The sequence below is a fragment of the Capricornis sumatraensis genome, chromosome 3 (genome assembly GCF_032405125.1).
Source record: "Capricornis sumatraensis isolate serow.1 chromosome 3, serow.2, whole genome shotgun sequence".
Classification (NCBI taxonomy): Eukaryota; Metazoa; Chordata; class Mammalia; order Artiodactyla; family Bovidae; genus Capricornis; species Capricornis sumatraensis.
In genome coordinates, this window is record NC_091071.1 from 104,188,683 (window position 1) to 104,214,531 (window position 25,849).

General features: G+C 39.0%; 1 protein-coding gene across 1 annotated transcript in view; it reads right to left on the bottom strand.

The window, feature by feature from the left end:
• The window catches only part of THSD7B (thrombospondin type 1 domain containing 7B), a 910,123-nt gene that overhangs the window by 232,112 nt on the left and 652,162 nt on the right, over positions 1-25,849 (bottom strand). The window contains exon 14 of the mRNA XM_068968986.1: positions 20,171-20,349. Within this exon, the coding sequence (XP_068825087.1) occupies positions 20,171-20,349 (179 nt within the window). The remainder of the gene's footprint in view (positions 1-20,170; positions 20,350-25,849) is intronic.

Consider the following 25,849-nt stretch of genomic DNA (forward strand, 5'->3'; position numbering starts at 1 on the left):
CAAACACCATAAAGAAGCCATAAGGGCAGTAAATATAAGACTGAAAATGGAATCTGAACATAAAGTATCTAAATACACATGCACCACTATCTTAATTTGGGCTGTTATAACAAAAATACCATAGGCTGAGTGACTTTTAAATAGCAGAGAATTATTTCTCACAGTTTTGGGGGCTAAGAGTCCAAGATCAAGGTGGTAACAAGTTCAATGTCTGGAGAAAGCCCACTTCCTGGTACACAGACAGACATCTTTTCTGTTTGTTCACTTGGAGAAAGGGTCTAGGGAGCTTCCAGGGAAATTTTTATAAGGGCACAAATTCCATTTAAGAGCACTCCACCCTTATAACCTAATCACCTTCCAAAGCCCCATCTCCAAAAGCTCTATGACATTAGGAATCAGGGGTCAAAATATATACGCTGAGTGGAAACAAACACCAAGTCTATAGCAGTCAGCCTACCCTCCAATGACTCATAATTTATTCAAAGCTAGGAGTGTTAAAACTTTCACCATGTCAGAAATTCTACACACAGGGATTTCCCTGTGTGGTCCAGTGGTTAAGAATCTGCCTTCCAATCAGGGGACGTGGGTTCAATTCCTGATTGGGGAACTAAGATTCCAAGGGCCCTGGGCCAATTCCTGAGCCCATGCTCCATGACGGAGAGCCTGCATGCTGCAACTAGAGAGAAGCGCACACACCACAATGAACTGCCCTCATGCTGCAACTAAGACCTGATGCAGCCAAAAATGAAAATAAGATATTCTATACACATATACAAACTCCATTTGCTTCTAAAATATTTTTCTTTCCTTGTTTTCCTTTTTGTTGTTAGGAGAGCACATGGAATTTAGTGACACTGTTGTGAGTGCTCCGTCTTGGAACAATTATGATGGCAATAGAAAACAATAACTACCTTGTAGGAGCCAAAAGTCTCAGGATGAAATGGGACAGACAGACAAACAAAACAAAAAAAAGATTACAAATAACTACATGGGTATGCATATATTAAACCACATTCTAAGTGTCTGATGTCTCATTGTTTTGCATTTTCTAAGATTCCACCTGCACCTATTCTGAATGTATCATCCCTGAGGGGCTGTTAAAATGTTTTAAAGCAGCTATGTATCTCAATCTAAATATATAAATCTCTTTAAATGAACAATTTCACTGAGATTTCTTTTTTATAAGTATGGGCTCTTATTTCACCTCGTACAAAATGATATTCAGCTTTACTTATTCTTACCATCTGCTATTGTTACTCTCATTACCAAATGGTGTTGCAACGTTGAATAGTCTATAGAAGGTTTACTTGGATTGGAGTGTTCTACAGGAATCTAAAAAAGATATTGCCCTTGGTTTCCTTCATTAGAGTTCTTTTGAACTTTTCCCATTATGTGCATAATTCCAACATAACTTTAAATTACTGATAATTAGCCCAATAAAGGGTTGTGTGGGCTACATCAGTTCAGTTCAGTCGCTCAGTCATGTCCAACTCTTTGCGACCCCATGAATTGCAGCACACCAGGCCTCCCTGTCCATCACCAACTCCCGGAGTTCACTCAGACTCATGTCCATCGAGTCAGTGATGCCATCCAGCCATCTCATCCTCTGTCGTCCCTTTCTCCTCCTGCCTCCAGTCCCTCCCAGCATCAGAGTCTTTTCCAATGAGTCAACTCTTCGCATGAGGTGGCCAAAGTACTGGAGTTTCAGCTTGAGCATCATTCCTTCCAAAGAAATCCCAGGACTGATCTCCCTCAGAATGGACTGGTTGGATCTCCTTGCAGTCCAAGGGACTCTCAACAGTCTTCTCCAACACCACAGTTCAAAAGCATTAATTCTTCAGCGCTCAGCCTTCTTCACAGTCCAACTCTCACATCCATACATGACCACTGGAAAAACCATAGCCTTGACTAGGTGGACCTTAGTTGGCAAAGTAATGTCTCTGCTTTTGAATATGCTATCTAGGTTGCTCATAACTTTTCTTCCAAGGAGTAAGCATCTTTTAATTTCATGGCTGCAATCACTATCTGCAGTGATTTTGGAGTCCAAAAAAATAAAGTCTGACTGTTTCCACTGTTTCTTCAACTATTTCCCATGAAGTGATGGGACCAGATGCCATGATCTTTGTTTTCTGAATGTTGAGCTTTAAGCCAACTTTTTCACTCTCCTCTTTTACTTTCATCAAGAGGCTTTTTAGTTCCTCTTCACTTTCTGCCATAAGGGTGGTGTTATCTGCATATCTGAGGTTATTGATATCTCTCCTGGTAATCTTGATTCCAGCTTGTGCTTCTTCCAGCCCAGTGTTTCTCATGACGTACTCTGTATAGAAGTTAAATAAGCAGGGTGACAATATACAGCCTTGATGTACTCCTTTTCCTATTTGGAACCCGTCTGTTGTTCCATGTTCAGTTCTAACTATTGCTTCCTGACCTGCATACAGATTTCTCAAGAGGCAGGTCAGGTGGTCTGGTATTCCCATCTCTTTCAGAATTTTCCACAGTTTATTGTGATCCACACAGTTAAAGGCTTTGGCATAGTCAATAAAGCAGAAATAGGTGTTTTTTTCTGGAATTCTCTTGCTTTTTCCAATGGATGTTGGCAATTTGATCTCTGGTTCCTTTGCCTTTTCTAAAACCAGCTTGAACATCAGGAAGTTCACGGTTCACGTATTGCTGAAGCCTGGCTTGGAGAATTTTGAGCATTACTTTACTAGCATGTGAGATGAGTGCAATTGTGCAGTAGTTTGAGCATTCTTTGGCATTGCCTTTCTTTGGGATTGGAATGAAAACTGACCTTTTCCAGTCCTGTGGCCACTGCTGAGTTTTCCAAATTTGCTGGCATATTGAGTGCAGCACTTTCACAGCATCATCTTTTAAGCTTTGATATAGCTCCACTGGAATTCCATCACCTCCACTAGCTTTGTTCATAGTGATGCTTTCTAAAGCCCACTTGACTTCACATTCCAGGATGTCTGGCTCTAGATGAGTGATCATACCATCATGATTATCTGAGTTGTGAAGATCTTTTTTGTATAGTTCTTCCATGTTATTCTTGCCACCTCTTCTTAATATCTTCTGCTTCTGTTAGATCCATACCATTTCTGTCCTTTATCGAGCCCATCTTTCCATGAAATGTCCCCTTGGTATCTCTAATTTTCTTGAAGAGATCTCTAGTCTTTCCCATTCCGTTCTTTTCCTCTATTTGTTTGCACTGATCGCTGAAGAAGGATTTCTTATCTCTTCTTGCTAGTCTTTGGAACTCTGCATTTAGATGCTTATATAGAGCAGGGAAAATAGGAGACACACGTGGTATATGAATGCATTACTTATCTGGTAGTTGTCTGTTCATTTATCATATAGAGTGGGGCACAGGTAGGTTGGTTATGACAAATAATTTACAAAATGGAACCATGATGTCCTTGTAAAAAAAAAAAGTATAGGGAAATAGACCTAGTCAAGGCAATTCATATCTTCATAGGGAAAGTATTAGCTCCTATTTCTTAACACAATAGACTTTCAGATATTCAATAAAAACATTACTTAATTTTTTCATCTAGCTGTAAGGCCCCAAATGCTATTTAAAGCAAATTATATTCTTATCAAGTTGAATGTCAAAAAGAGTAAAATTAAGAGTATACAGTGGACATTTTGGTTCACTCTTTCATCATGCATTCCACCCCAGATGATTGGCCTAAGGGAGAACTTCCAGGTCACACATATTAGCGTCTCAAGGTATAATCTGCAAGCTAGCAGCCTTGCCACCACCTGGGAGCCTGTTAAAATAGCAGCCTTTTTTCCCTTCCCCATAGACCTACTGGCCTTGCCTGGTAGTTCAGGGGTAAAGAATCCTCTTGCAATGCAGGTTCTATCCTTGGGTCAGGAAGATCCCCTGGAGGAGGGAATGGCTACTCACTCTAGTACTCTTGTCTAGGAAATCCCAGGGACAGAGGAGCCTGGCAGGCTACAGTCCATGGGGGTTGCAAAAGAGTTGGACATGACTGAACGACTAAAACAACAGCAGCAACCAGACCAACTGAATGAGAGTCTGAATTTTAGCAAGCTCTGTCAATATCCAACTTCAGTGACTGAGATGTGAGTTATAGTCCTTTAGGGGAGAGAAGGCAATGGCACCCTACTCCAGCACTCTTGCCTGGAAAATCCCATGGAGGGAGGAGCCTGGTAGGCTGTAGTCCATGGGGTCACTAAGAGTTGGACGCAACTGAGCGACTTCACTTTCACTTTCATACATTGGAGAAGGAAATGGCAACCCACTCCAGTGTTCTTGCCTGGAGAATCCCAGGGACCAGGGAGCCTGGTGGGCTGCCGTCTCTGGGGTTGCACAGAGTCGGACATGACTGAAGCAACTTAGCAGCAGCGGGGGAGTGAAGGAGGCTCTGGAAAACTTTACTGGTTTTAAGATTCTCTAGAGGGAATTCTTATTCTTCTAGTCATTGTTGCATCAAGAGGCTATGCCTAACACTGCTGATTGTGCTGTCATCCTGAGGTTTATCTTTCATTCTTCAGCTGACTTCATGCCAACACTGATGATGAAAAAGCAGAGAAACTAAAAAAAAAAAACCACTATGTCCTTGATGGGATTGCTGAGCCACAGAACCAATCAAATCTTGAGCCCACATAACCACTGGGTTTCTCGTTACATGAGGTAATGCATTTCCTTATTGTTTTACCCAGTTTGGATTGAAGCTTTGGTTAGTTGCAAAGCATCCTAATACAGAGGAGAAGCAGGAAATTTTTCTGATTGAATCCATGTTGGTTTTATGTATTTTTCAAAATGGAAAGCATCTATGGCCTGACTGGCTATATTTTCAACCCATTCAACCCCTCTCTTGAGTATCCAGGAATGCAAGCTCCCGATGGAAACTTGTGTGGCAGTGGAGTAGAAATTGGAGGAGGAAATGGCAACTCACTCCAGTATTCCTGCCTGGTAAATCCAATGGATAGAGGAGCCTGGTGGGCTGCAGTCCATAAAGTTGCAAAAGAGTCAGCGATGACTGAGGGATTAAACAGCAGAATAGCAAACTCCTCCTGGCTTGTCATTCTAGAGACGCATATGCTGAATGAATGAATAACGGCACAGGTGCAGAGAATTAAGGTTATCTTCCAAAGTGTTTATAATTACCCTAAATTCAATTTTATTTTTACCTCTTCTCTTTTTGAAAGTTACCATGGCCTCTTTAATAAATTACTATTGATTAGAAGTCCCTGTCCACATGTTGCACTTACATAATTGTACCTGCCACATTGCAAGTTTATATGTCTCTTCCCAATGCCCCTAATTATAAAGCATGAGAATTCACATGTGATATTTGTTGAGTACTATGAAGCAAAATATATCTACCATCTTATCACATCACTCCAAACCATGGATCCATGTAATATATGTTTCCACCTATCAGAGGTGTTTGCAAGGCCTCCAGGTAAGTTCCCTCACACAGGAAAAGACCACATGTTCAGTCAATCTCAAAGAGGTCACTTGCTCATGGTAAAGGCCATTTGCTTTTAGTGGGTAGGGAGAGTCACCATGTGGGTGAGCACAGTAGGGCTGTGTATTACAGGATGAGGTCAGAGTGTCCCTTAGTTACTTGTTTTCCTAAGTGAATAACAGGTAAAGAACACATTCACATCACTGACATTTCTTGGTGCACTTGTGTTCATTTTTGGATATAAAATAGGTATTCAAAGAGGAAAGGAACAATAAACAGGCAGTGCCCCTGTTCCAGTCGGTAATTAGGTGACAAGTCACCTTCCTGAGCCCCAGTTACCTCTTTCACAAGAGGGTAGGGTTTCATTCCACAGTAGTTCTCAGCCCTAACTCTACATTAGAATCACCTGAGGATTTAAAAAAAAAAAACAACAGACAGTTGGATCCCACCAGCGAAATTTCTGATTTAGTTGGTCTGAGTGTAGGGCAGGAATGTAATACTTCTCCAGTATCATATGGGCAGCCATGATTGCAAAGTAGGAGACCAGATATTTTCAGGTTTCTTCCTAACTTGAGCTGTTCTCATATATGATTGTCCTGGAATTTCTTAGTACTGTTCAGTCAGACACTCTTTTCTCAGGCATGGAGAATGCTGCCTAAGAGCCTCACATCCTACCTACTTGACCTTCTCTTAGAGCTATTTTCAGCCCAACAAAACTTGGTAGCAGCTATACAGAAAGGGATATATTTACACTCTAGGCACCTAAATAAGTGTAGGGATATAATACACTGTAGGCATCACCAACTCAGTGGACATGAGTCTAAGTTCTAGGAGTTGATGATGACAGGGAAGCCTGGCATGCTGCAGTCCATGAGGCCACAGAGTTGGACATGACTGAGCAACTGAACTGAACTGAGGCACCTAAAAGAGAAGAGAAGGATACATGGAAGGTGTTTCTGAAGCCATTTAAGTTATCTTCTTTCTAGCTCATGAACAGGGACATGTTTTGCTCTCTGTACCCAGATTTCCTCTTTCCCATCACTTTGGTCCAGCATCCACAAAGGGCATGGGATCAGTTTCAAGCGAGACCAAATGAGACTGCATAGCCAGGTGATGATAAATCTATATTTACTCCAAATGCAAACCACTCAAAATACACATTCAACTGGCCACTGGGCTATAGTAAAGTGTACTTTTATTGGAAAAAAAGTGAACTTTTGGTTATGACACGAATTACACAGACAACATACAAACCGCAGGAAAAAAATATATATTATATTAACAGAGCAACTTCAATACACCTTAGTACTTTAAAATCACAGAGGGATAACATCAGAAAGAGCAATCTTTCACTGCATCCTGGCCAAATTCCAACTGCCAGTATCTGGATCTCAGTGCCTACGTGTGTGTTCAGTGGCTCAGTAGTGTCCAACTCTTTGTAACCCGATGGACTACAGCCTGCCAGGCTCCTCTATTCATGGAAATTCTCCAGGCAAGAATACTGGAGTGGGTTGCCATGCCCTCCTCCAGGGGATCCTCCCAACCCAGGGATTGAACTCAGGTCTCCCACATTGCAGGCAAATTCTTTACTGTCTGAGCCACCAGAGAAGCCTATGAGCTTTTTCCAAAACAGAAGAATGCCCATACTTAACGAGAAAGGCATAGACTGAACATTCTTCTCAGTGAAGCACTCTCAGAAATTTCCATATGAATACCCCAGTTTCCTGGCCTTTCAGGTCTGATCAAACCTGGGCATGCATTTTGCATAATCTCCCAGAGTTCTCCACAAGCTTAGGCATCAGTGGCCACCACGTACCTGGCTTCATTACACGGGTACCATATTGTTTCTTCCCTTCCCTGTAGCACTTCTTATTCTACTCTAGTGGTGTGACATGCACTTGATAAACACAGTTTTTGTTCACAAATCCTAACTCAGGCTCTGCTTCTGGGAGAATCCAACCTAACACAACACTGCTATCAGTTCTCAAGGTGTTCATCGAAAACTGGGCAGTATATCTGTTTGGGGAGTGGTGTAGAGAGACAGCTGAAAAAATAAAGAATAAGGAAACCAACTAGTAGGGAAAGAGAGTCAAGTAAATGTGAATGGGAGACATGAGGATGGTTGGGGAGGCAGAATACAGCACAGAGGGTCTCCAACTTGACAAATTTTTACTTTACAATGGTGCAAAAGCAATATGCACTCAGTAGAAATCATACTTCAAATTTTGAACTTTGATCTTTTCCTGGGTTTGCTTGTATTCTCAGTCGTGCCTGACTCTTTGCAACTCCCGTGGACTGTAGCCCACCAGCCTCCTCTGTCCATGGGACTTCCCAGCAAGAATACTGGATTGGGCTGTCATTTCCTCCTCCAGGGCATCTTCCTGACCCAGGGATTGAACCTGTGTCTCCTGTGTCTACTGCATTGCAGGAATATTCTTTATTGCTTGAGCCACTGGGGAAACCAGGGGCTAGCAATACATGGTACATACTTTCTCATGGTGCTGGACAGAGGCAGGGAGCAGCAGTCCCAGTCAGCCACGTGATCACAGGGATAAACATCCAACACACGTACAACCATTCTGTACGCAGACAATGATTCTGTTCCCCCCCACTTTCATGATAGAATTCAGTGAACTACAGAAGATATTCAACACGTCATTTAAAATGCTGTAGGCTAATGTAAGTACTTGTTCTGAGCACTTTTAAAGTAGATAAAGCTCATCTATGATGTTTGACAGGTTAAACAAATTAAACGTATTTTCAGCTATAATGTTTTCAACTTACAGTGTGTGTATCTGGGCATAACCCCATTGTAAGTCAAAATAGGGGCTCAGGTAGGTTATATTTAGAAGCTAGATTTGAGCAACGATTTAAAAGTAGAAAAATACATTTAGGCTAGTATCAAGTGTCTTTTCAAATAAACAAAATTTAAAATTTTGAACCTACAATGACTTCAATATAGTTGTTTTCCCTTGTTTTAAAGATGCAGAAAAGAAACAGCAATTTTCACTCTGTGTTGCTAGTTTATGACACATGGGCCCTGCTGGCCCCTATTTGACATACAGAGCACTGGAGAGTTGGTTCAGTTCTCAATTCTTGCGTGAGACTGCTCTTCACACTAATTTACCTTCAGTTCTAAGGATGACAAGCTTGGTGTCTATTAGCATGGAAGCTGGCTGTGGACAACATTTCTGCTGCTCAGGGACATCCTGTGGAGGTAGACTTTGCAACTGGTTTCATACTTGCTTTCAGCACAGGTGACCCTTGCCTTGTCATCAAAGAGAAATATTCCTCTTCAGGGAAGAAAACAACTCCAGTTTGCCTTGGGCAATCTTTACTGGTTCGGCCAAAAAGTTCATCTGAGGTTTACTGTAAAATCTTACAGAAAAGCCCAAACAAACGTTTTGGCCAATCCAATAAATGGGAGCAAAGCTTGATTTTAATCTAACATAGAGGGATCTGATAAGTAGTTCTAGGGTAAAGGTGATACAGTCGAATGTTTGGTGATTTGTAATTGAAAGGCAGCGTCAGCTGAGCGACTTCCCTTTCACTTTTCACTTTCATGCATTGGAGAAGGAAATGGCAACCCACTCCAGTATTCTTGCCTGGAGAATCCCAGGGACAGAGGAGCTTAGGGGGCTGCTGTCTATGGGGTCGCACAGAGTCGGACACGACTGAAGTGACTTAGCAGCAGCAGTAGATACCAATCAACTAATTTATAGGATCATCCTGAGAATGAGAAATTCTCACTCTTTATGGAAAAGCCTGTATGAGGGCTGAAGATTGGATAGAAAGACAGAAGTGACCCCTTCTTCTTGACTCATCAGCAGCTTCCCTGGCCACAGGCCTTGCTGATTTCACCATGACTCTGGGCTCATAGAACATGGTTGGGTCAAGATCATGAAATGTCTTATAAACTGTATCATGTAGTTTGTGTTTTGTCCTGAAGATAACAAGAAAGAAGCAGAGGAAGCATGATGGGTACGGCAGCATTTGTTCTCTTTGGGAAGAGATGTATATGTGGTATAGACGGCAATCACTGATGTGCTGCGATATGGAAGGTGATGAGATAAATACTTAATACATCCATATGGCTTTCACACGTCTTTCCATGATGTCAGACAGGTCATATTTAAAGTCATTATCTAGAATTATGTGCTACCTATATTCAGAATGATTTGTGGCAGTGTGTAAGTTAAAATGAAGTGTCAATTTTCTACTAAAGTTGTGTATGTGCATAGCATGTGACCTAGGAATTCTACTTTTAGGTCTGTGCCCAATAGAAATGCACACACGTGAGCACCAAAGACATGTGCAAGAATGGCTGCAACAATGTTCTTTGTAATAACCCTAAATCGGAAATAATCCAAATGTCCATCCATTAATGAGAACAGATAAACTGTGGTATACAATCTAATAATGGGATATACACAAGGGCACTACATAAGGCAATGGAAATGAACAAAATTATTGCTATCCATCACAACATGGACAAATCTCACAAATATGCAGAGGAGAAAAAGGCAGACAGAAAAAGAGTACATAGTGCAAAATCCATTATGTAAAGTTTCTTTAAAAATTATAAAACTAATTTATCCTGTTAGAAGTCCAAATAATAGTTCCATTTGGTGAGAAGAAGACGGTAGAGAAGGAACTAGAGTTCAAAAGGGGACATGAGAGATATTGATAAAGTATTACTTCTTGATGTGGGTGGTAACTGAATGGGAAGATTCACTTTGTGAAACGTCATGGAGGTCTACTCATATTTATTTGTTACACGCCTTAAAAACATTTATATAAATAAAGATCCAAAGAACCTCAAGGTCACAGGAAATTAGTTACAAATATGTAATAAGTTACATCCCTTTTTGCCACTAGGAAAAAATGTAACATCAAATATTACAGGTGAAAACAAACTGAACTGGAAACAGAAATTATGTGTCAGACACCAAGAAAAAATAATCCTAATATTTATCAAGTACTTAAGTCTTTGCCAAACAACATAACAGGAAGTTTATATTTATTTTCATTTTCTATTGACACAATAATCTTAAAAGGCAGCTGTTGTTGTTATACTCATTTGACAAATTATGAAACTAAAACTCAGTAAGGTTAAATAACCTTACTGAGATATAGTAAGGTTAAATAATTTTCTCATGTTCTCACAGCTAGAATGAGGCAGGGTAGCACAGAACTGAATGACTTTTAACCCCTTATACACATCATTTCCATAGAGTAGTGGTTATCAACGTTCGCCTCACACATCAGTGGGTCAACCTGAGGAAGCTGTCATCCCCTCTAAGGCCTAGTCTATTCCTCTGTGAAATGGGAGAGTAATCCCAAATTTGCTTGGAGTAGAAAAGAACGAGTGGTTGTGCTCACTGTGGATATTAGAAAGGGCATGCTAAGTCAACTGCAGGGAAAATCTTTTCCAGAGCTGACTTCAGCAAAAATTATCACCTCAGTGACAAGATTCTCAATTCAGCAGTGTTCATCAATGTGCCTGATCAGAAAAAGGAGCAAAGACAAGGCTTTGTTGAAAAACATGCCTTCTTCAACTTACTCTTGAGCTGACCACAGTTGGCAGAGCAGGGGCCTGGGAAACTGTTTTATACCAACTTTTCCTCCACCCATGGTGATTTTTCTGCTCTCATGATCAGTAAAGGTTATGCAGCAAACTCTATATTCCAAAAGATTTAGATACGCTTCTCAGAGAGACTATTGCTATCTTGACTTTTAAGTCATGTTGTTTTTGCTGTTCAGTTGCTCAGTAATGTCCAACTCTTTGAGACCCATGGACTGCAGCATGCCAGGCTTCCCTGTCCTTCATCGTCTCCTGGAGCTCACTCAAACTCATGTCCATTGAGTCAGTGATGTCATTGAATCACCTTGTCCTCTGCTGCCCCCTTCTCTTCCTGCCTTCAGTTTTTCCCAGCATCAGGGTCTTTTCTAATGAGTCAGCTCTTGAAATCAGATGGCCAAGGTACTGGAGCTTCAGCTTTAGAATCAGACTTTCCAATGAATATTCAGGTTTGATTTTCTTTAGGATTGACTGCTTTGATCTCCTTGCAGTCCAAGGAACTCTCAAGAGTCTCCTCCAACACCACAGTTCAAAAGCATCAATCCTTCAGCATTCAGCCTTCTTTATGGTTCAACTCTCACATCCATATGTGACTACTGGAAAAACCATAGCTTTGAATAGATGGACATTTGTTGACAAAGTAATGTCTCTGCTTTTTAAAATGATGTCTAGTTTTGTTATAGCTTTTCTTCCAAGGAGCAAGCATCTTTTAATTTCATGGCTGCAGTCACCATCTACAGTGATTTTGGAACTCAAGAAAAGAAAGTCTGTCACTGTTTCCATTGTTACTCATCTATTTGTCCTGCAGTGATGGGACTGGAAGCCATGATCTTAGTTATTTGAATGTTGAGTTTTAAGCCAGCTTTCTCACTCTCCTCTTTTACTTTCATCAAGAGGCTCTTTAGTTCCTCTTCACTTTCTGCCCTAAGGGTGGTGCTATCTGAGTATCAGAGGTTATTGATATTTCTCCTGGCAATTTTGATTCCAGCTTGTGCTTCATCCAGCCTGGCATTAAGTTATGTAGAAAAAACTAAATCTTGATTGAACAAGTGTTTTTGCATGGATCGATCAGAGGATCTAGTCAAGACCTTAGTAATTGGCTTTTTTGGTAATTTAATCAAGGGATAAATCTTGAAAAATCTAGAGGGCACAAGCTTACAATTAATAGATAAATAAATCCTGGAGATCAAATGCAGAGCACAGTGATTATAGTTCATGAAGTTGTACTATAAATTTCCAAGTGACTAAGAGACTAGGTTTTAATTATTCTCACCACAAAAAAGGAAATGATGATTATGTGATGTGAGAGGTGTTTTAACTAATGCTATAGTGGCAATCAAATTACAATGTGTAAGTGTATCGAATCCACACATTGTACATCTTAAACTCACACAGTTATATGTCAATTATATCTCAATTAAAAAAAAAGAACTGGAAAATTAATGTGCCATTTAGAATCTTTCTTTGAAATGAGTCTTAAGTAGGCTATGTTTAGAAGAGCTTCCAGGTAGTTCAGTGGTTAAGAATCTGCCTGCCAATGCAGGAAAGGCAGGAGACTCGGGTTTGATCCCTGGATTGGGAAGAGGCTCTGGAGGAAGAAGTGGAAACCCACTCCAGTATTCTTGACTGGGAAATCCAATGGACAGAGGAGCCTGGCAGGGTTGCCAAGAGGCAGACATGACTGACATGCACATGCAGCAAAACCCCCATCAGCACATGGCTTAACTTTCTTATGCTTGTGGTTAAAGTCAGATTTTTAATGCATGACAGGAGGAGGGAAGTTTCCAATTTGCATTTAAAACTTAAAAGGTAGGATGATTCAGGAAAGATCTGAAAAGTAGATTCTACCAATACTTTTTTCTAGAAAAGTACCTAAGCACTTCTACCTGAGTACTTTGTTAAGACAGTTTTGCAAAATTTCTAATACAGATGATGTGAGGCTGCTACTGCTAAGTCACTTCAGTCGTGTCTGACTCCCAGGCTCCTCTGTCCCCGGGATTCTCCACAAGAATACTGGAGTGGGTTGCCATCTCCTTCTTCAATGCATGAAAGTGAAAAGTGAAAGTGAAGGCACTCAGTCTTCTCTGACTCTTCGAGACCTCATGGACTGTAGCCTACCAGGCTCCTCCATCCATGGGATTTTCCAGGCAAGAGTACTGGAGTGGGTTGCCATTGCCGTCTCCAATGTGAAGCTAATATTACCTAATATAATATTTCAGAACCTCAGGAGTAAAGGGACTAGGAATAATATGAGGTATAACAGCACATTTGAAAGGGTTCCAAAGACAAAATTTGACAAAATTTGCCCATTTCACAATTTTATAGCTATCTCCTGCCAATCCTGGAAACCCTGCCTAGAAACAGCATTAGGGAAATTAGCCAAGCCAACTTAGTAGAGAATTATCTAGAGGTACATAGAAATCTCTTTCATAAAAACTAAAAATGAGTTTGAGTATGTGGGGCAGTCCTTCTGGAATGATCAACAATAGAGTATTGTAGATACAAGTGTAGGGGGAAGAGGAAGCTCATGAGAAGGAAAATATGATTTTTCTTTTGCTTGGAAATGGTGACAGAGCGAGAGCAAAGATGAAAGATTGCCTCTCCTGCAAGCTCTACTCACCTCAGTTAGTGGTTCGTCACAAGTAGAAAGCACAGTATTTGGACTGGCAGACAGCCATAAAGGATATGAATGGATGAATGCCAGCCTTCAGGAATCATTTCACTCTGTCTATGAGATGGCGTGACATGTATCTGAGCTTTGCTATAATAATTACTATGTCAGGGAGAGGTGAAATGTTTTAGTAGTATCTGTCTTTATTAAATCCTCCCAAGTAACCCTAAGAAATAAATCATGCTGCATCTCTTAATTTTGTGACCTATGATATTTCATAATTACAACGAGTTCGTATCAAAGGTATAATCAATCACCAACCCCTACCTCCCTATGCAAGAACAGTACACCTGAATGTACTTGATCATGGATAAGTGTGGGCCTTCCCTATTAATGCTCAAGAAGATGACTTCTTGCTCCATTAACTTCTGGGGCTCCTGCCAGTTCCAGAGTGAGCAGAACTCTGCCAAGAATGATTTGGACTAGCTTAGGATGAGTGGAAGTTAGGCAGGTCCAAAGGAACCAAGAGGCCAAAACTGGTTAAATCAAATTAAGCATTAAGTGTAGCCATATTTTTCTGGGTAAACAAACATTCAGATTGAATGACAGTTATCCTCTTTCCACATCTCAACATGCTACTAATAATTAATGAAGCAATATTAAAATGTACATAAGCTACTTCTCCACGGAAAACTTTTCTCATCCGAAGTTGCCTTCTAAGGGAGTAATGCTCTTGCTAAAATACAACTGTTTCTCTACGGAAAGAAAGTATTCTTTAAAATAGTATTACCTAGCTATGAAAAATAAAATGAATTATACTCATCATTTACAAATTTAGGCCATTTCTCTTTGGGGTAAAGACACACCTTTAAAATAGAAATTGTTTCTAGGAAACATTCATTTAATTTATATCCTCTCATTCAGATGCAAACATAATCAAAACTCTTTCAGAAATGTGTTTAAATGGATAGGGTACATTTTTTTTAAAAGTATAGATAATGAATCCCAATGTAAGATTTCTGCTCATGCGCACTGAACACATAGATTTGCAACATATAAACAACATGGAATTTCCTGCCCCTCCCTTGCTTTCAATTGTGTAAAGAACTCATAAAGGGAAATGTCAATCCAATGGAACTTTAATGTCCTCATATTTATTCTTCTATTAAGCAGAATTACAAAAGAAAAAATACAGCAAAAAGATATAGTACAAGTGCACTTAAATCCACTCACTACATTATAGATAGTAAAAAATTAAAATATATTATCTATTTGATTTTGCACAGTAGAGGCAAGGACATCAGGCAACTGACCTGATAATTCAATAAACAATTTGGGAGTTTTCTAGCTAAATGAAAGCTTTGGGTAAGATGCATGCTGGAGCTATTTAGCATCACAAATACACTGAGCAGAAAGCCATCAAAGGATTGCTGTCACTTTGGTGCTTCTGGAGAAAGAGCTATCATGTTGATAAGTTTTAGTTTAAAAGGGAGGCCTTTTATGAGAGATTACAAATATCGATTTCACAAACTGACTCAGAGCAGTTTATGAGCTTGTGTACATAATATCAACTCTTTCATTTATATCACTGAGTTAAATTTCAATGGAGATACAAACACAGGATTTTTCAGTCAAATCGTGAACGATTCTTTAGGACAATGTGGAGTTATTTCTTCCTGAAGAGTTTAAGTCCTTTTGAGAATTCAAATGAAAAATCACAGTTTAAGAGACCAGAGTTCTAATATATATTTTATTCTTTCTATAGAGCTAGCCACCTACTCATCCAGAGAGAAAGCTTCTTTTCAAATAAAGCATCCAATGAATATAATTTGACAATTCACTGGATGGTGTACCAGGGGCTAGAATGAGTTACAAAAGCAGAAAGACAGCCCTTGCCTCAGAAAGACCCCATGTTGTAAAATGAAACAAAGGAGGAAAGTGACGAAGCACATGCAGGTATACTAACATTTACACAGCTTGCACATTATATACATATATATGTATGTATACATATATGTGTGTATAATAAGTATATACAATACACACACATTAGAAAGTTCAATGTTTTTCAAATGGTATGTTAGGTTCAATCTGTCATATACTGAATCTTCTTTATGCACAGGCACCAAAGATATGAACTTTTCTCACTGCTATAATTCGGTTATATTTTTTAAGCTCTTTCTTATGGGTGAATACATGAGAGAGTATTACTCTGGTTCCAAAAATAGGACAATAAATTGAGACCTAAAAACCAATTGGAAAGAAGACCAATAACCTAAGGCCAGTAGTAAAATTGAACTTTACAAAACAGCCTCCGTGGGTGTACCTCTACTGGATCTAATTTCCAGCACAGAGAAACAAATAGCGAGCTGCTCTATAGAAGAACTGCCATAAATAATAGAAGCTGGGGAATATTTCATAAATAATGAAAACTCCAGACAATTTATCTTCAGATGAATTAAGAAAATGTGGATAACTTCAACAAATAACACACACACACACACACACACACACACAAAGGGGGTGGTCTGCAGTACATAAGAGCAAAAATATAATGAAATCCACAGACAGCTTTCCACAAATACACTTTAAGTAAAAGTATGCTTTAGGAAACAAAAGGCCTCTAGTGACAATTTCCTTTATGTTTAGTATTTTTTACAGTAGCATTTTTCCTTGCCATTCATGGACTTACAAATGAGAGGGAGGGCTTATTATTTACTAACTTGATCAATTATGTTACAATACCAAGTATGGATTAGGGTGAACTTTTTCAAGTTTAAACCACATGTATTATAAATACCTGAAACCTCTTTGCATCAGAATACATGCCATGTTAAATTTGATTTCTGATAACTAAATCTCAGGATTCAACTCTGAGCATCATAACCAATGTCTCTGGAATGCTATCCATTCCCTTCCTGATGGAAAAGCTAGAAACAGCTCCTACAGACAAACCCATCTTTGCTTAGCTTTCACATATTGAATTTATCTAAATTATTCTTGAACATGGGATTCATTTCTAGTCTGTACTACTTAAGGATACAAGTTTTAAACATTAGTTACTCACCTAGAGCCAGACATCCTGGAATGTGAAGTCAAGTGGGCCTTAGAAAGCATCACTACGAACAAAGCTAGTGGAGGTAATGGAATTCCAGTTGAGCTATTTCAAATCCTGAAAGATGACGTTGTGAAAGTGCTGCACTCAATATGCCAGCAAATTTGGAAAACTCAGCAGTGGCCACAGGACTGGAAAACGTCAGTTTTCATTCCAATCCCCAAAAAAGGCAATGCCAAAGAATGCTCAGACTACTGCACAATTGCACTCATCTCACAGACTAGTAAAGTAATGCTCAAAATTCTCCAAGCCAGGCTTTAGCAGTACATGAACCATGAACTTCCAGATGTTCAAGCTGGATTTAGAAAAGGCAGAGGAACTAGAGATCAAATTGCCAACATCGACTGGATCATCGAAAAAGCAAGAGAGTTCCAGAAAAACATCTATTTCTGCTTTATTGACCATGCCAAAGCCTTTGATTGTGTAGATCACAATCAACTGTGGAAAATTCTTCAAGAGATGGGAATGCCAGACCATCTGACCTGTCTCTTGAGAAACCTGTATTCAGGTCAGGAAGCAACAGTTAGAACTGGACATGGAACAACAGACGGGTTCCAAATAGGAAAAGGAGTACGTCAAGGCTGTATATTGTCACCCTGCTTATTTAACTTCTATGCAGAGTACATCATGAGAAACACTGGGCTGCAAGAAGCACAAGCTGGAATCAAGATTGCCAGGAGAAATATCAATAACCTCAGATATGCAGATGACACCACCCTTATGGCAGAAAGTGAAGAGGAGCTAAAAAGCCTCTTGATGAAAGTGGAAGAGGAGAGTGAAAAAGTTGACTTAAAGCTCAACATTCAGAAAACGAAGATCATGGCATCTGGTCCCATCACTTCATGGGAAATAGATGGGGAAACAGTGGAAACAGTGTCAAACTTTATTTTTTTGGATTCTAAAATCACTGCAGATAGTGATTGCAGCTATGAAATTAAAAGATGCTTACTCCTTGGAAGAAAAGTTATGACCAACCTAGATAGCATATTGAAAAACAGAGACTTTACTTTGTTAACAAAGGTCCATCTGGTCAAGGCTATGGCTTTTCCAGTAGTCATGTATGGATGTGAGATTTGGACGGCGAAGAAAGCTGAGCGCCGAAGTATTGATGCCTTTGAACTGTGGTGTTGGAGAAGACTCTTGAGAGTCCCTTGGACTGCAAGGAGATCCAACGAGTCTATCCTGAAGGAGGTCAGTCCTGGGTGTTCATTGGAAGGACTGATGTTGAAGCTGAAATTTCAATATTTTGGCCACCTCATGTGAAGAGTTGACTCATTGGAAAAGACTCTGATGCTTGGAAGGATTGGGGGCAGGAGGAGAAGGGCACGACAGAGGATGAGATGGCTGAATGGCATCACTGACTCGATGGACATGGGTTTGGGTAGACTCTGGGAGATGATGATGGACAGGGAGGCCTGGCATGCTGCATTCATGGGGTCACAAAGAGTCGGACACGACTGAGCAAATCAACTGAACTGAACTAAGTGTTTAGAACAAGTTTCCTTTAAGTCCTAACATGCATACAAGTACTTTATCTTATCCATACTCTCAAATTTGATAGACAGTTTTTGATACATTTGTATACACATGGTAAGAATACAGTTTTGGGTACTGTGCTCAGATGAAGTCCTTTTACTCCCTGGATAATTTTCTAGTTAATTAACAGTAACTAGATTAAATTGCTTAACAATAGCAATTTAAAACTTGTGTTTAACACTAGTTTTATAAAGGCTTTGCTTTCTATTATTGTTTTGAGGAGACAAAAGAATTATCACACATTATTTATAATTACAAATGCCTAGCAGTTATTTCCTTCTTTAATAAATGCCTGGAATATACCCTAGGAAGGGTAAACTAGTCTTCAGACAGAGGATTCATTTCAAAGTCCTCTTTCTGATCAGCAACCTGGGTCATACCTTTCTTCATACTGAGGAGGTTTCTCTACTCAAACTCCCCTATTTGGGTTGTTCCCCTCCTGTTTTCATTAATCATATCTCATCCTTCCCTTCCTGAAACTTTTTTTTTTGACAAAATTTGTGTGGATTTTGCAATCCTCTGAACTGTTTTTTCCCCAATATGCTTTATATTTGCTTTGAAGGAAGTAACCAGGATCATCATTTTACTCCACATAACTTAAAAAAAAGACAAGACCAGCCCAATACTTCGCCCTGTCTTAGAACACAATCTTTTTGCCATTATAATAATTTTTCACTTTCAGCAAGTTATGTGTCTTTTATCAAAACTTACAAAACCAGCTAGAGATGTCAGTCTTGAAATGACAAATGATATCTAAATAGAAATAGTTATGCTATTTAGATATGTTATTTATATTAATTAACTAGACATTGATTTCCCTTCCATTAAACAATCTCTATAGAGAGTCTGACCAAAATGGGGATGAGAGGGAAGAAACAAGTAGACTTAGTAATAGAAGCCTGTGTAGCTATTCTGCTAAAAGTTTCAGGGTCATAAAGGATTTGCAGACCCATGTTTAAGACACACTTCACTTAAGAATAAAGAACTTATTAACAACTCTCATCTTACACTTTACCTACTCAATTAATTAAAATGTATATATCAGTCCATGTATAATAACAGTATGCAATCATGGGAGAAATTTGAGTTCTCTATCATAATTCTTAATTAAATCTTAGTTTCTATTATATGGGTAAAGCTAAATGAAATATGGAGAAGGAAATGGCAACCCACTCCAGTACTCTTGCCTAGAAAATCCCATGGACGGAGGAGCCTGGTGTCCATGGGGTCGCAAAGAGTCAGACACGACTGAGCAACTTCACTTTCACTTTTCAAATGAAATATTCTAATCAGCTTTGCTTAAGATGGCAATTTTATTTGATATCTAAATGACAGTGTATGCTTTAGGTTCCATTTATGAAAACAGCTTTGATTTAGGGGGAAAAGGTAGAAAAATAGCTCAGAAGAGACAGAAAGAGCTGTGAAAACACTGATAAGATTAGGAACAAAGAAAATTAGGATGAAGAGTTAGGTAAAGAGAAAAACAGAACACCAGTTTTGGGGTATGCAGTTGAGACCACTAACTGTGTCTACAGCCATAAAGTAATTGATATTCTCCCAACATTATTACATACACATACACACAAAAACCTTTTATAATATGATTAATCAAATAACATTTCAAGATAGTCTAAAAACCAACTGGATTTAATTTTTGTAAACATCATTATAGCTAATATAACCAAGTCATTCTCGGCATTGCCTAGGAGTGGGCAAAGCTTCTATTACTAATTCTATTATATTAATTTCTACCCTCTTATCCACTCTTCTGAACTTCTAATAACTTTATATGAGCTACTTATAACAAGATAATGACTTCAATTTCAACAGGAAATAATAAAGGAGATACTTTTTCAGCTCTGTATTTGTTGTTTCATGTACTTTACCTGATTCTTGAGATCCAATTTGGGACACGGGCGACCTCCATTGTACGGTTTTTCTTTCAGCCATCTCGATCGAATTCTCACTCCAATCCCACAAGATGAACTGCAAGACCCCCAACTTGACCAGTCGCTTAACTTGCAATCAAATGGGCAAGGAATGACGCATTCTTCTTGAATATAGCCTGGAAAAGATTTAAAAGAAGGGAAGACAATCTGATCAAATTTACTTTGTTTCCATTATTAGAGATCAGATTGCCTAACAATATTGCTGCAGGGGTTTCAATAAACAGACAAAAGATTTCCGAGAGAGATGCATATGATTACTTTTCCATTCCAAATTTGTGCCATCTGCTTACTTCATAGGCAAATCTGGGACTGAGGAAGGAAGAAGGGAAAAGCGCAAGGTCTTCCTTTCTGATAAGCAGAAATGAAGCAGCTCAGGGTTAATGATGGTCCTATACGATCTCCTCCTGCACTGGCTCTACATTTCCTTTTCTGGGAACAGAGAGCATAATACAGTCAGTCTCAGTGCCTTCAATCTGCAAAGCTTTCCCAAAGAATGATCTTGATTCTCACTGTTGTGTAGTGTGACTTGAAGGTAGGAGGAGGGCAAAGACTGAACCACGGATTAGGAAGAGCAGGGTACTACTAAAAGAAAACATGAGGCGTAGTGAAAGGTTGTACATGAGACACTGGACTGGAATCAAGAGGTGAGGGCTGAAATACAGTTGCAGATGTTCTAGCTTTCCAAGCTCTTAGTCCTGTCCTCAGCCCACTTCTTGCTACAATCTTTCTCTGATTAACCATCACCTCTACAGATCATTACCAGATATGTATACCCAATTTCCATCTCTCCAATAAATTCTATGCCACCTACTGATCCACTCTAATCAGATGCCCGATTACCCTCAAATTTAACATGTCTAAAGCTGAGGTCACCAGTTTTCTCCTAGGACATTCTAATTTTCTTATATTCCTCACCTTAATTAACTGCATCATATCTGATTTCTATGTACTGGTATATGAAGTAGCTTAGTCCTGTCTGACTCTGTGATTCCATGGACTGTAGCCTACCATGCTCCTCAGGCCATGGAATTTTCCAAGCAAGAGTACTGGAGTGGGTTGCCATTTCCTTCTCCAGGGGATCTTCCGGACCCAGGGATTGAACCCAGGTCTCCCGCATTGCAGGCAGCCGCTTTATCGTCTGAGCCACCAGGGAAGCCCATACTGGTGTATATACCTGTATAATCTCTTCCCTTTGAATTTGGGCAAAACCTGTGATTAGATTATGGTATGTGGCAAAAGGGAAGGGAATGCACAGATATTATTTAGATGCCAAATTTTGAATTAATACAAAGGAAGATTATTCTGAGGGGTCCTGAATTAATCAGGTGAAAAACTTTAAAAGAGTGATTGGGCCTTTTGTCTGTGTGTGTGTAGAACAAAACTCTCCTACTGGTCTAAAAGAAGCAAATAGCTGTGCTATAAAATACCTACAGTGTGGCCACAGGGCAGGAGACCACAGGCAGCTTCTAGGCCCTGAGGACAGCCCCTGGCTCTCAGCAAGCAAGAAAACAGGCATCTCATCTCTGCGGGTTTTAATACATGAAGATGATTCTGCCAACAATTACAAGTGAGCTTGGAATAGGAGTTTCCCTCAGTCACACCTCTGCAGAGTCTTAAATCTTGACTCACAACTCGATTACAGTCTGGTGAGACTCTTCAGCAAAGAATTTAGAGAGGCCATGGCTGTACTCCTGACCCATGGAAACTGTGAGATAAGACATGTTTTGAAGCGCTATGTCTATGTTAATTTGTTATGCAGCAATTGAAAGCTAACAGATTATCTAAAATAAAAAATATTTCAGTTACCTTAGACCAGCCTCCATCATTTTACACATATACTAATTAGTTCTTATGTTGAAGCATCACAACAATGTCCCCTACTCTATAATTCTTCTGGTTCATCCCTGGTTCAACTCTTTCTGACCCAGAATACTGAAATATTCTCTCCACGAGTCTCCTTTTCTCCTAATCATTCTCTTTGGTATTGGTCAGTCACTCTGAGGAAAAAGTTACTTTTCTAAAATACATAATAATTTATACTAGTCCTTTTATAACCTTTGCTGATTCTCTGTTGCCTTGAAAATAAAGTGATAATCACTTTGCAAAAACTATAAGATTCTTCATAAGTGGGTCTAAACAAAGATTTCCAACTTTGGCCACAAAATATGTTCCCATTGGCCAGGTTATACTATGGACTAATTCAACCAAATCTCAGAGGATGGGACCTAGACAGTGGTAGTTTTCAAAGATCCCCAGAGAATTCTAATGTGTAACCTAGTTTCAGAACAACCTCCTGACTTGTTTTCCTCCTGCCCTTCCCTCTCCTATGTCTTGAACTCTTTCCACATAGACCACTTCATCTTCTCCAATAATATTTGTGCCTTTCCTCATGAAAACACTCTGCTCTCCCTCTAACCAGCTTAGCTTTCATTACTTCCCTAGTGGCTCAGATGCTATAGTCCATGGGGTCACAAGGAATCAGACACAACTAGCGACACACACACACACACACTCACTCACTCACTCACTCACTCACTCACTCACTCTCTGTCTTTCTCTCTCTCTCTGTCTTTCTCTCTCTCTCTCTCTCTCTCTCTCTCTCTCTTCAACTACTCTCCTGAAGTATGGCTGACCATCTGGCCCCATCACTCCTCTGCTATGCCCAGTCTGGCAAACCTTCAGATCTAAATTGGTCCAACTACCTTCCTACTCTGTGCTTAATACTGGAAACCAAGTGGAGATTAAGGCAGTGCTAATGCCACACACTGCTTGGTGATTCTTCTGAGTTTTCTCCTCACTCCCATTCCACATGACAGCTTTACCAAACCTCCTCTCCTATCTTCAAACTTTTAAGATCTGTTGTTTTCAGAAGAAATAAGAATGAATATGAACTCTTTTAATTTCCTATGACTATATTTATATGAACTTCCATATTTTTCTTCTATCTTCATATCACAATGGAAAAGATAATCATTTTCTTATATAAGCCATCTTTTCACCACTTGCTATCTCTCTATACTCTCTCACTAATTTTAGAGTTATATTTCTCATACATTAATACAAGAATGATTGTACATTCCCAAATAACACTCACTGATAAGAAAGAGCACATTTTAAACACCTAAGTCATCAAGAAGGATCCCTCTGAGGTTGAAAACAAATTCTATTTGGGATTGTTAACATTCTCCGTTGTTTATCATAGTTATAATTGTACAGTCATTACTAAGGTGTTTTGATTATTAACTTAGTACTAGGTATATAAAAAATGCTAACTATAGGATTAACTAGAGGCCACAGGCAATACTTGGTCACAAAATGATTCCATTTGCTACGGAATGAAAAAAGCAGATTAGTAATTGAGTGAAATTAATTTTCATGGTGTAAATGCTTCAAATATGAAATTTCAGGAGACTTCATATAAATAACTTGTTAATCCTTGTGTGTCTACTTAGATTCTATTTGAAAACAGATTTTCAATTAGACGCTTTTTTAAATCAAGGAGATTTAATACAAATATCATCTATATTTACATATTGAAGGATTTTTAATTACAGGGCCTCTTAGCGATATGTTTTTCTTTTTTTTCCCCATGATAAGACATGAAACTAGAGGATTTCTATGAAAGTCAAGGTCATAAATTCAATGAGTAAAATATAATTCTGAAATTAAACAGATTTGATCAACAGTGATATTTATTTTTCAAAAAAGTTATTGGCATGCTAGAGTATACTCCAAAGGAAAGACCATAATGAGAACCATTAATAACTGCATAGTTTTATACCTATCTTATAATTGAAAGGATTAGTTATATATACATAATACCTGCAACTATTGGTAATAGAATATGATCAAATGTGGCTACCTACAAGTTAACCTGCCATAAGAGAATTCCAATTTCTGACTATGGAAACTACAACAATGTTTTAAGAGTTCATTTACATAAAACATACCACAGACTAGCTGCATTGGCCACATTCATAAATCTAAACCCAATTGCTATGAACGAAGCACTTTTTCTACCGAAAATATTTTACACTATAATTTATAAGCAGAATGTGTTGCTTGAACCAACATATTACTTGACCTGTGGATGCCTTCATGTTTTATTTTAGTTATCTGTATGCATATGAAATTGAGCATGAAGTAGTTACTACAAAACTTTCCGTACAGAGTGCAACAACATAGTGATTTTACAAGACATATACATTGTACATAGTGGGTATTCAAAAAGTACCTATTGATATTACAGATAAAGATGAGCTGAATAAAATCTATTAATAGAATCTGTATGTTATAGCTGGAGGAATTTTATGACTTATTCCCAATAGGGCTGAAGCCCAGGAACTTGGTTTCAATCAATATTATTAATCCCCACATATTTCTCTTTGCTGCTGCTGCTAAGTTGCTTCAGTCGTGTCCAACTCTGTGTGACTCCATAGATGGCAGCCCATTGCTCCTTAGGTTAGTTCAACAGATGTAGAACTCAGCTCTCTAAAATTGATGGCCTCATTGATAAGACCGCTTCTCAGGATATTATGTGCTGTGGATATTTTTCTTTTAGCATTCAAGTACTAACACTTCCCCTTCACACCTCTCACTGCCCCCTGAAAATCTTGTTTTGGAAGATGTGAAAGAAGGAAATATTGATGATATTAAGCCTGAGGAAATAACCTAGGTTAATTTACTTATATTTTCCCACTGTGTAAAGTAATAGCAAACATCTGCCTAGACAGTGAATGTTCTATTGACTAACACTGCTAAAAGAATAAAAACACACTACCAAAAATAAAATGTTGCTCATCTCTTCCCCAGTTCAAAGTGAAAATCTGGAAGAACTTTGTGAGTTAGAATGATATCATGTCTTCATTTGTCCATATTTAAAGATTTATTTATACATTTTAGTCCTATCATTTATCTAGTAAAATATACCATACTTAAAAGTATGTGATGACTTAAGTCAGAATGGTTTAGATATTCTTCAGAAAAGGTGGGGAAAGCATGGGGGCAGATGTTTTAATATTATCACAGGAAAGAATTTGAGAAATTAGATCAATACTTTGCCATTGTTCTTAAGGGAAACACTGACAAACATCTGTTTAAAATCTCAGTCCACTAGCATGTGGCTAGGTAGTGTGAACTGAAGTGCCAGCTTGCTGTTGTGCATTTATAATTTGAACTGCGAATACTGCTCATGAACAGCAGGTACATTCTTTCAAAGATGCAGCCTTTCAAAAATGGGCCTAACCTTGTTTAGGCATCTGGAGGCCTGAGAAAGGAAGAGCTGGAAAGCACCTAAAGTACCATTGTTTCTTCCTTTAAAATTTTGAGTTATGGCATGGAAGAATTGATGTTTTTGAACTGTGGTGCTGGAGAAGACTCTTGAGAGTCCCTTGGATAGCAAGGAGATCAAACCAGTCAATCCTAAAGGAAATCAACCCTGAATATTCACTGAAAGGATTGATGCTGAAGCTCCAATACTTTGGAGCTGATGCGAAGAGCCACCTGATGTGAAGAGTCACTTGATGGGAAGAGCTGATTCACTGGAAAAGATCCTGATGCTAGGAAAGATTGCGGGCAGGAGGAGAAGCGGGTAACGGGATGAGATGGTTGGATGGC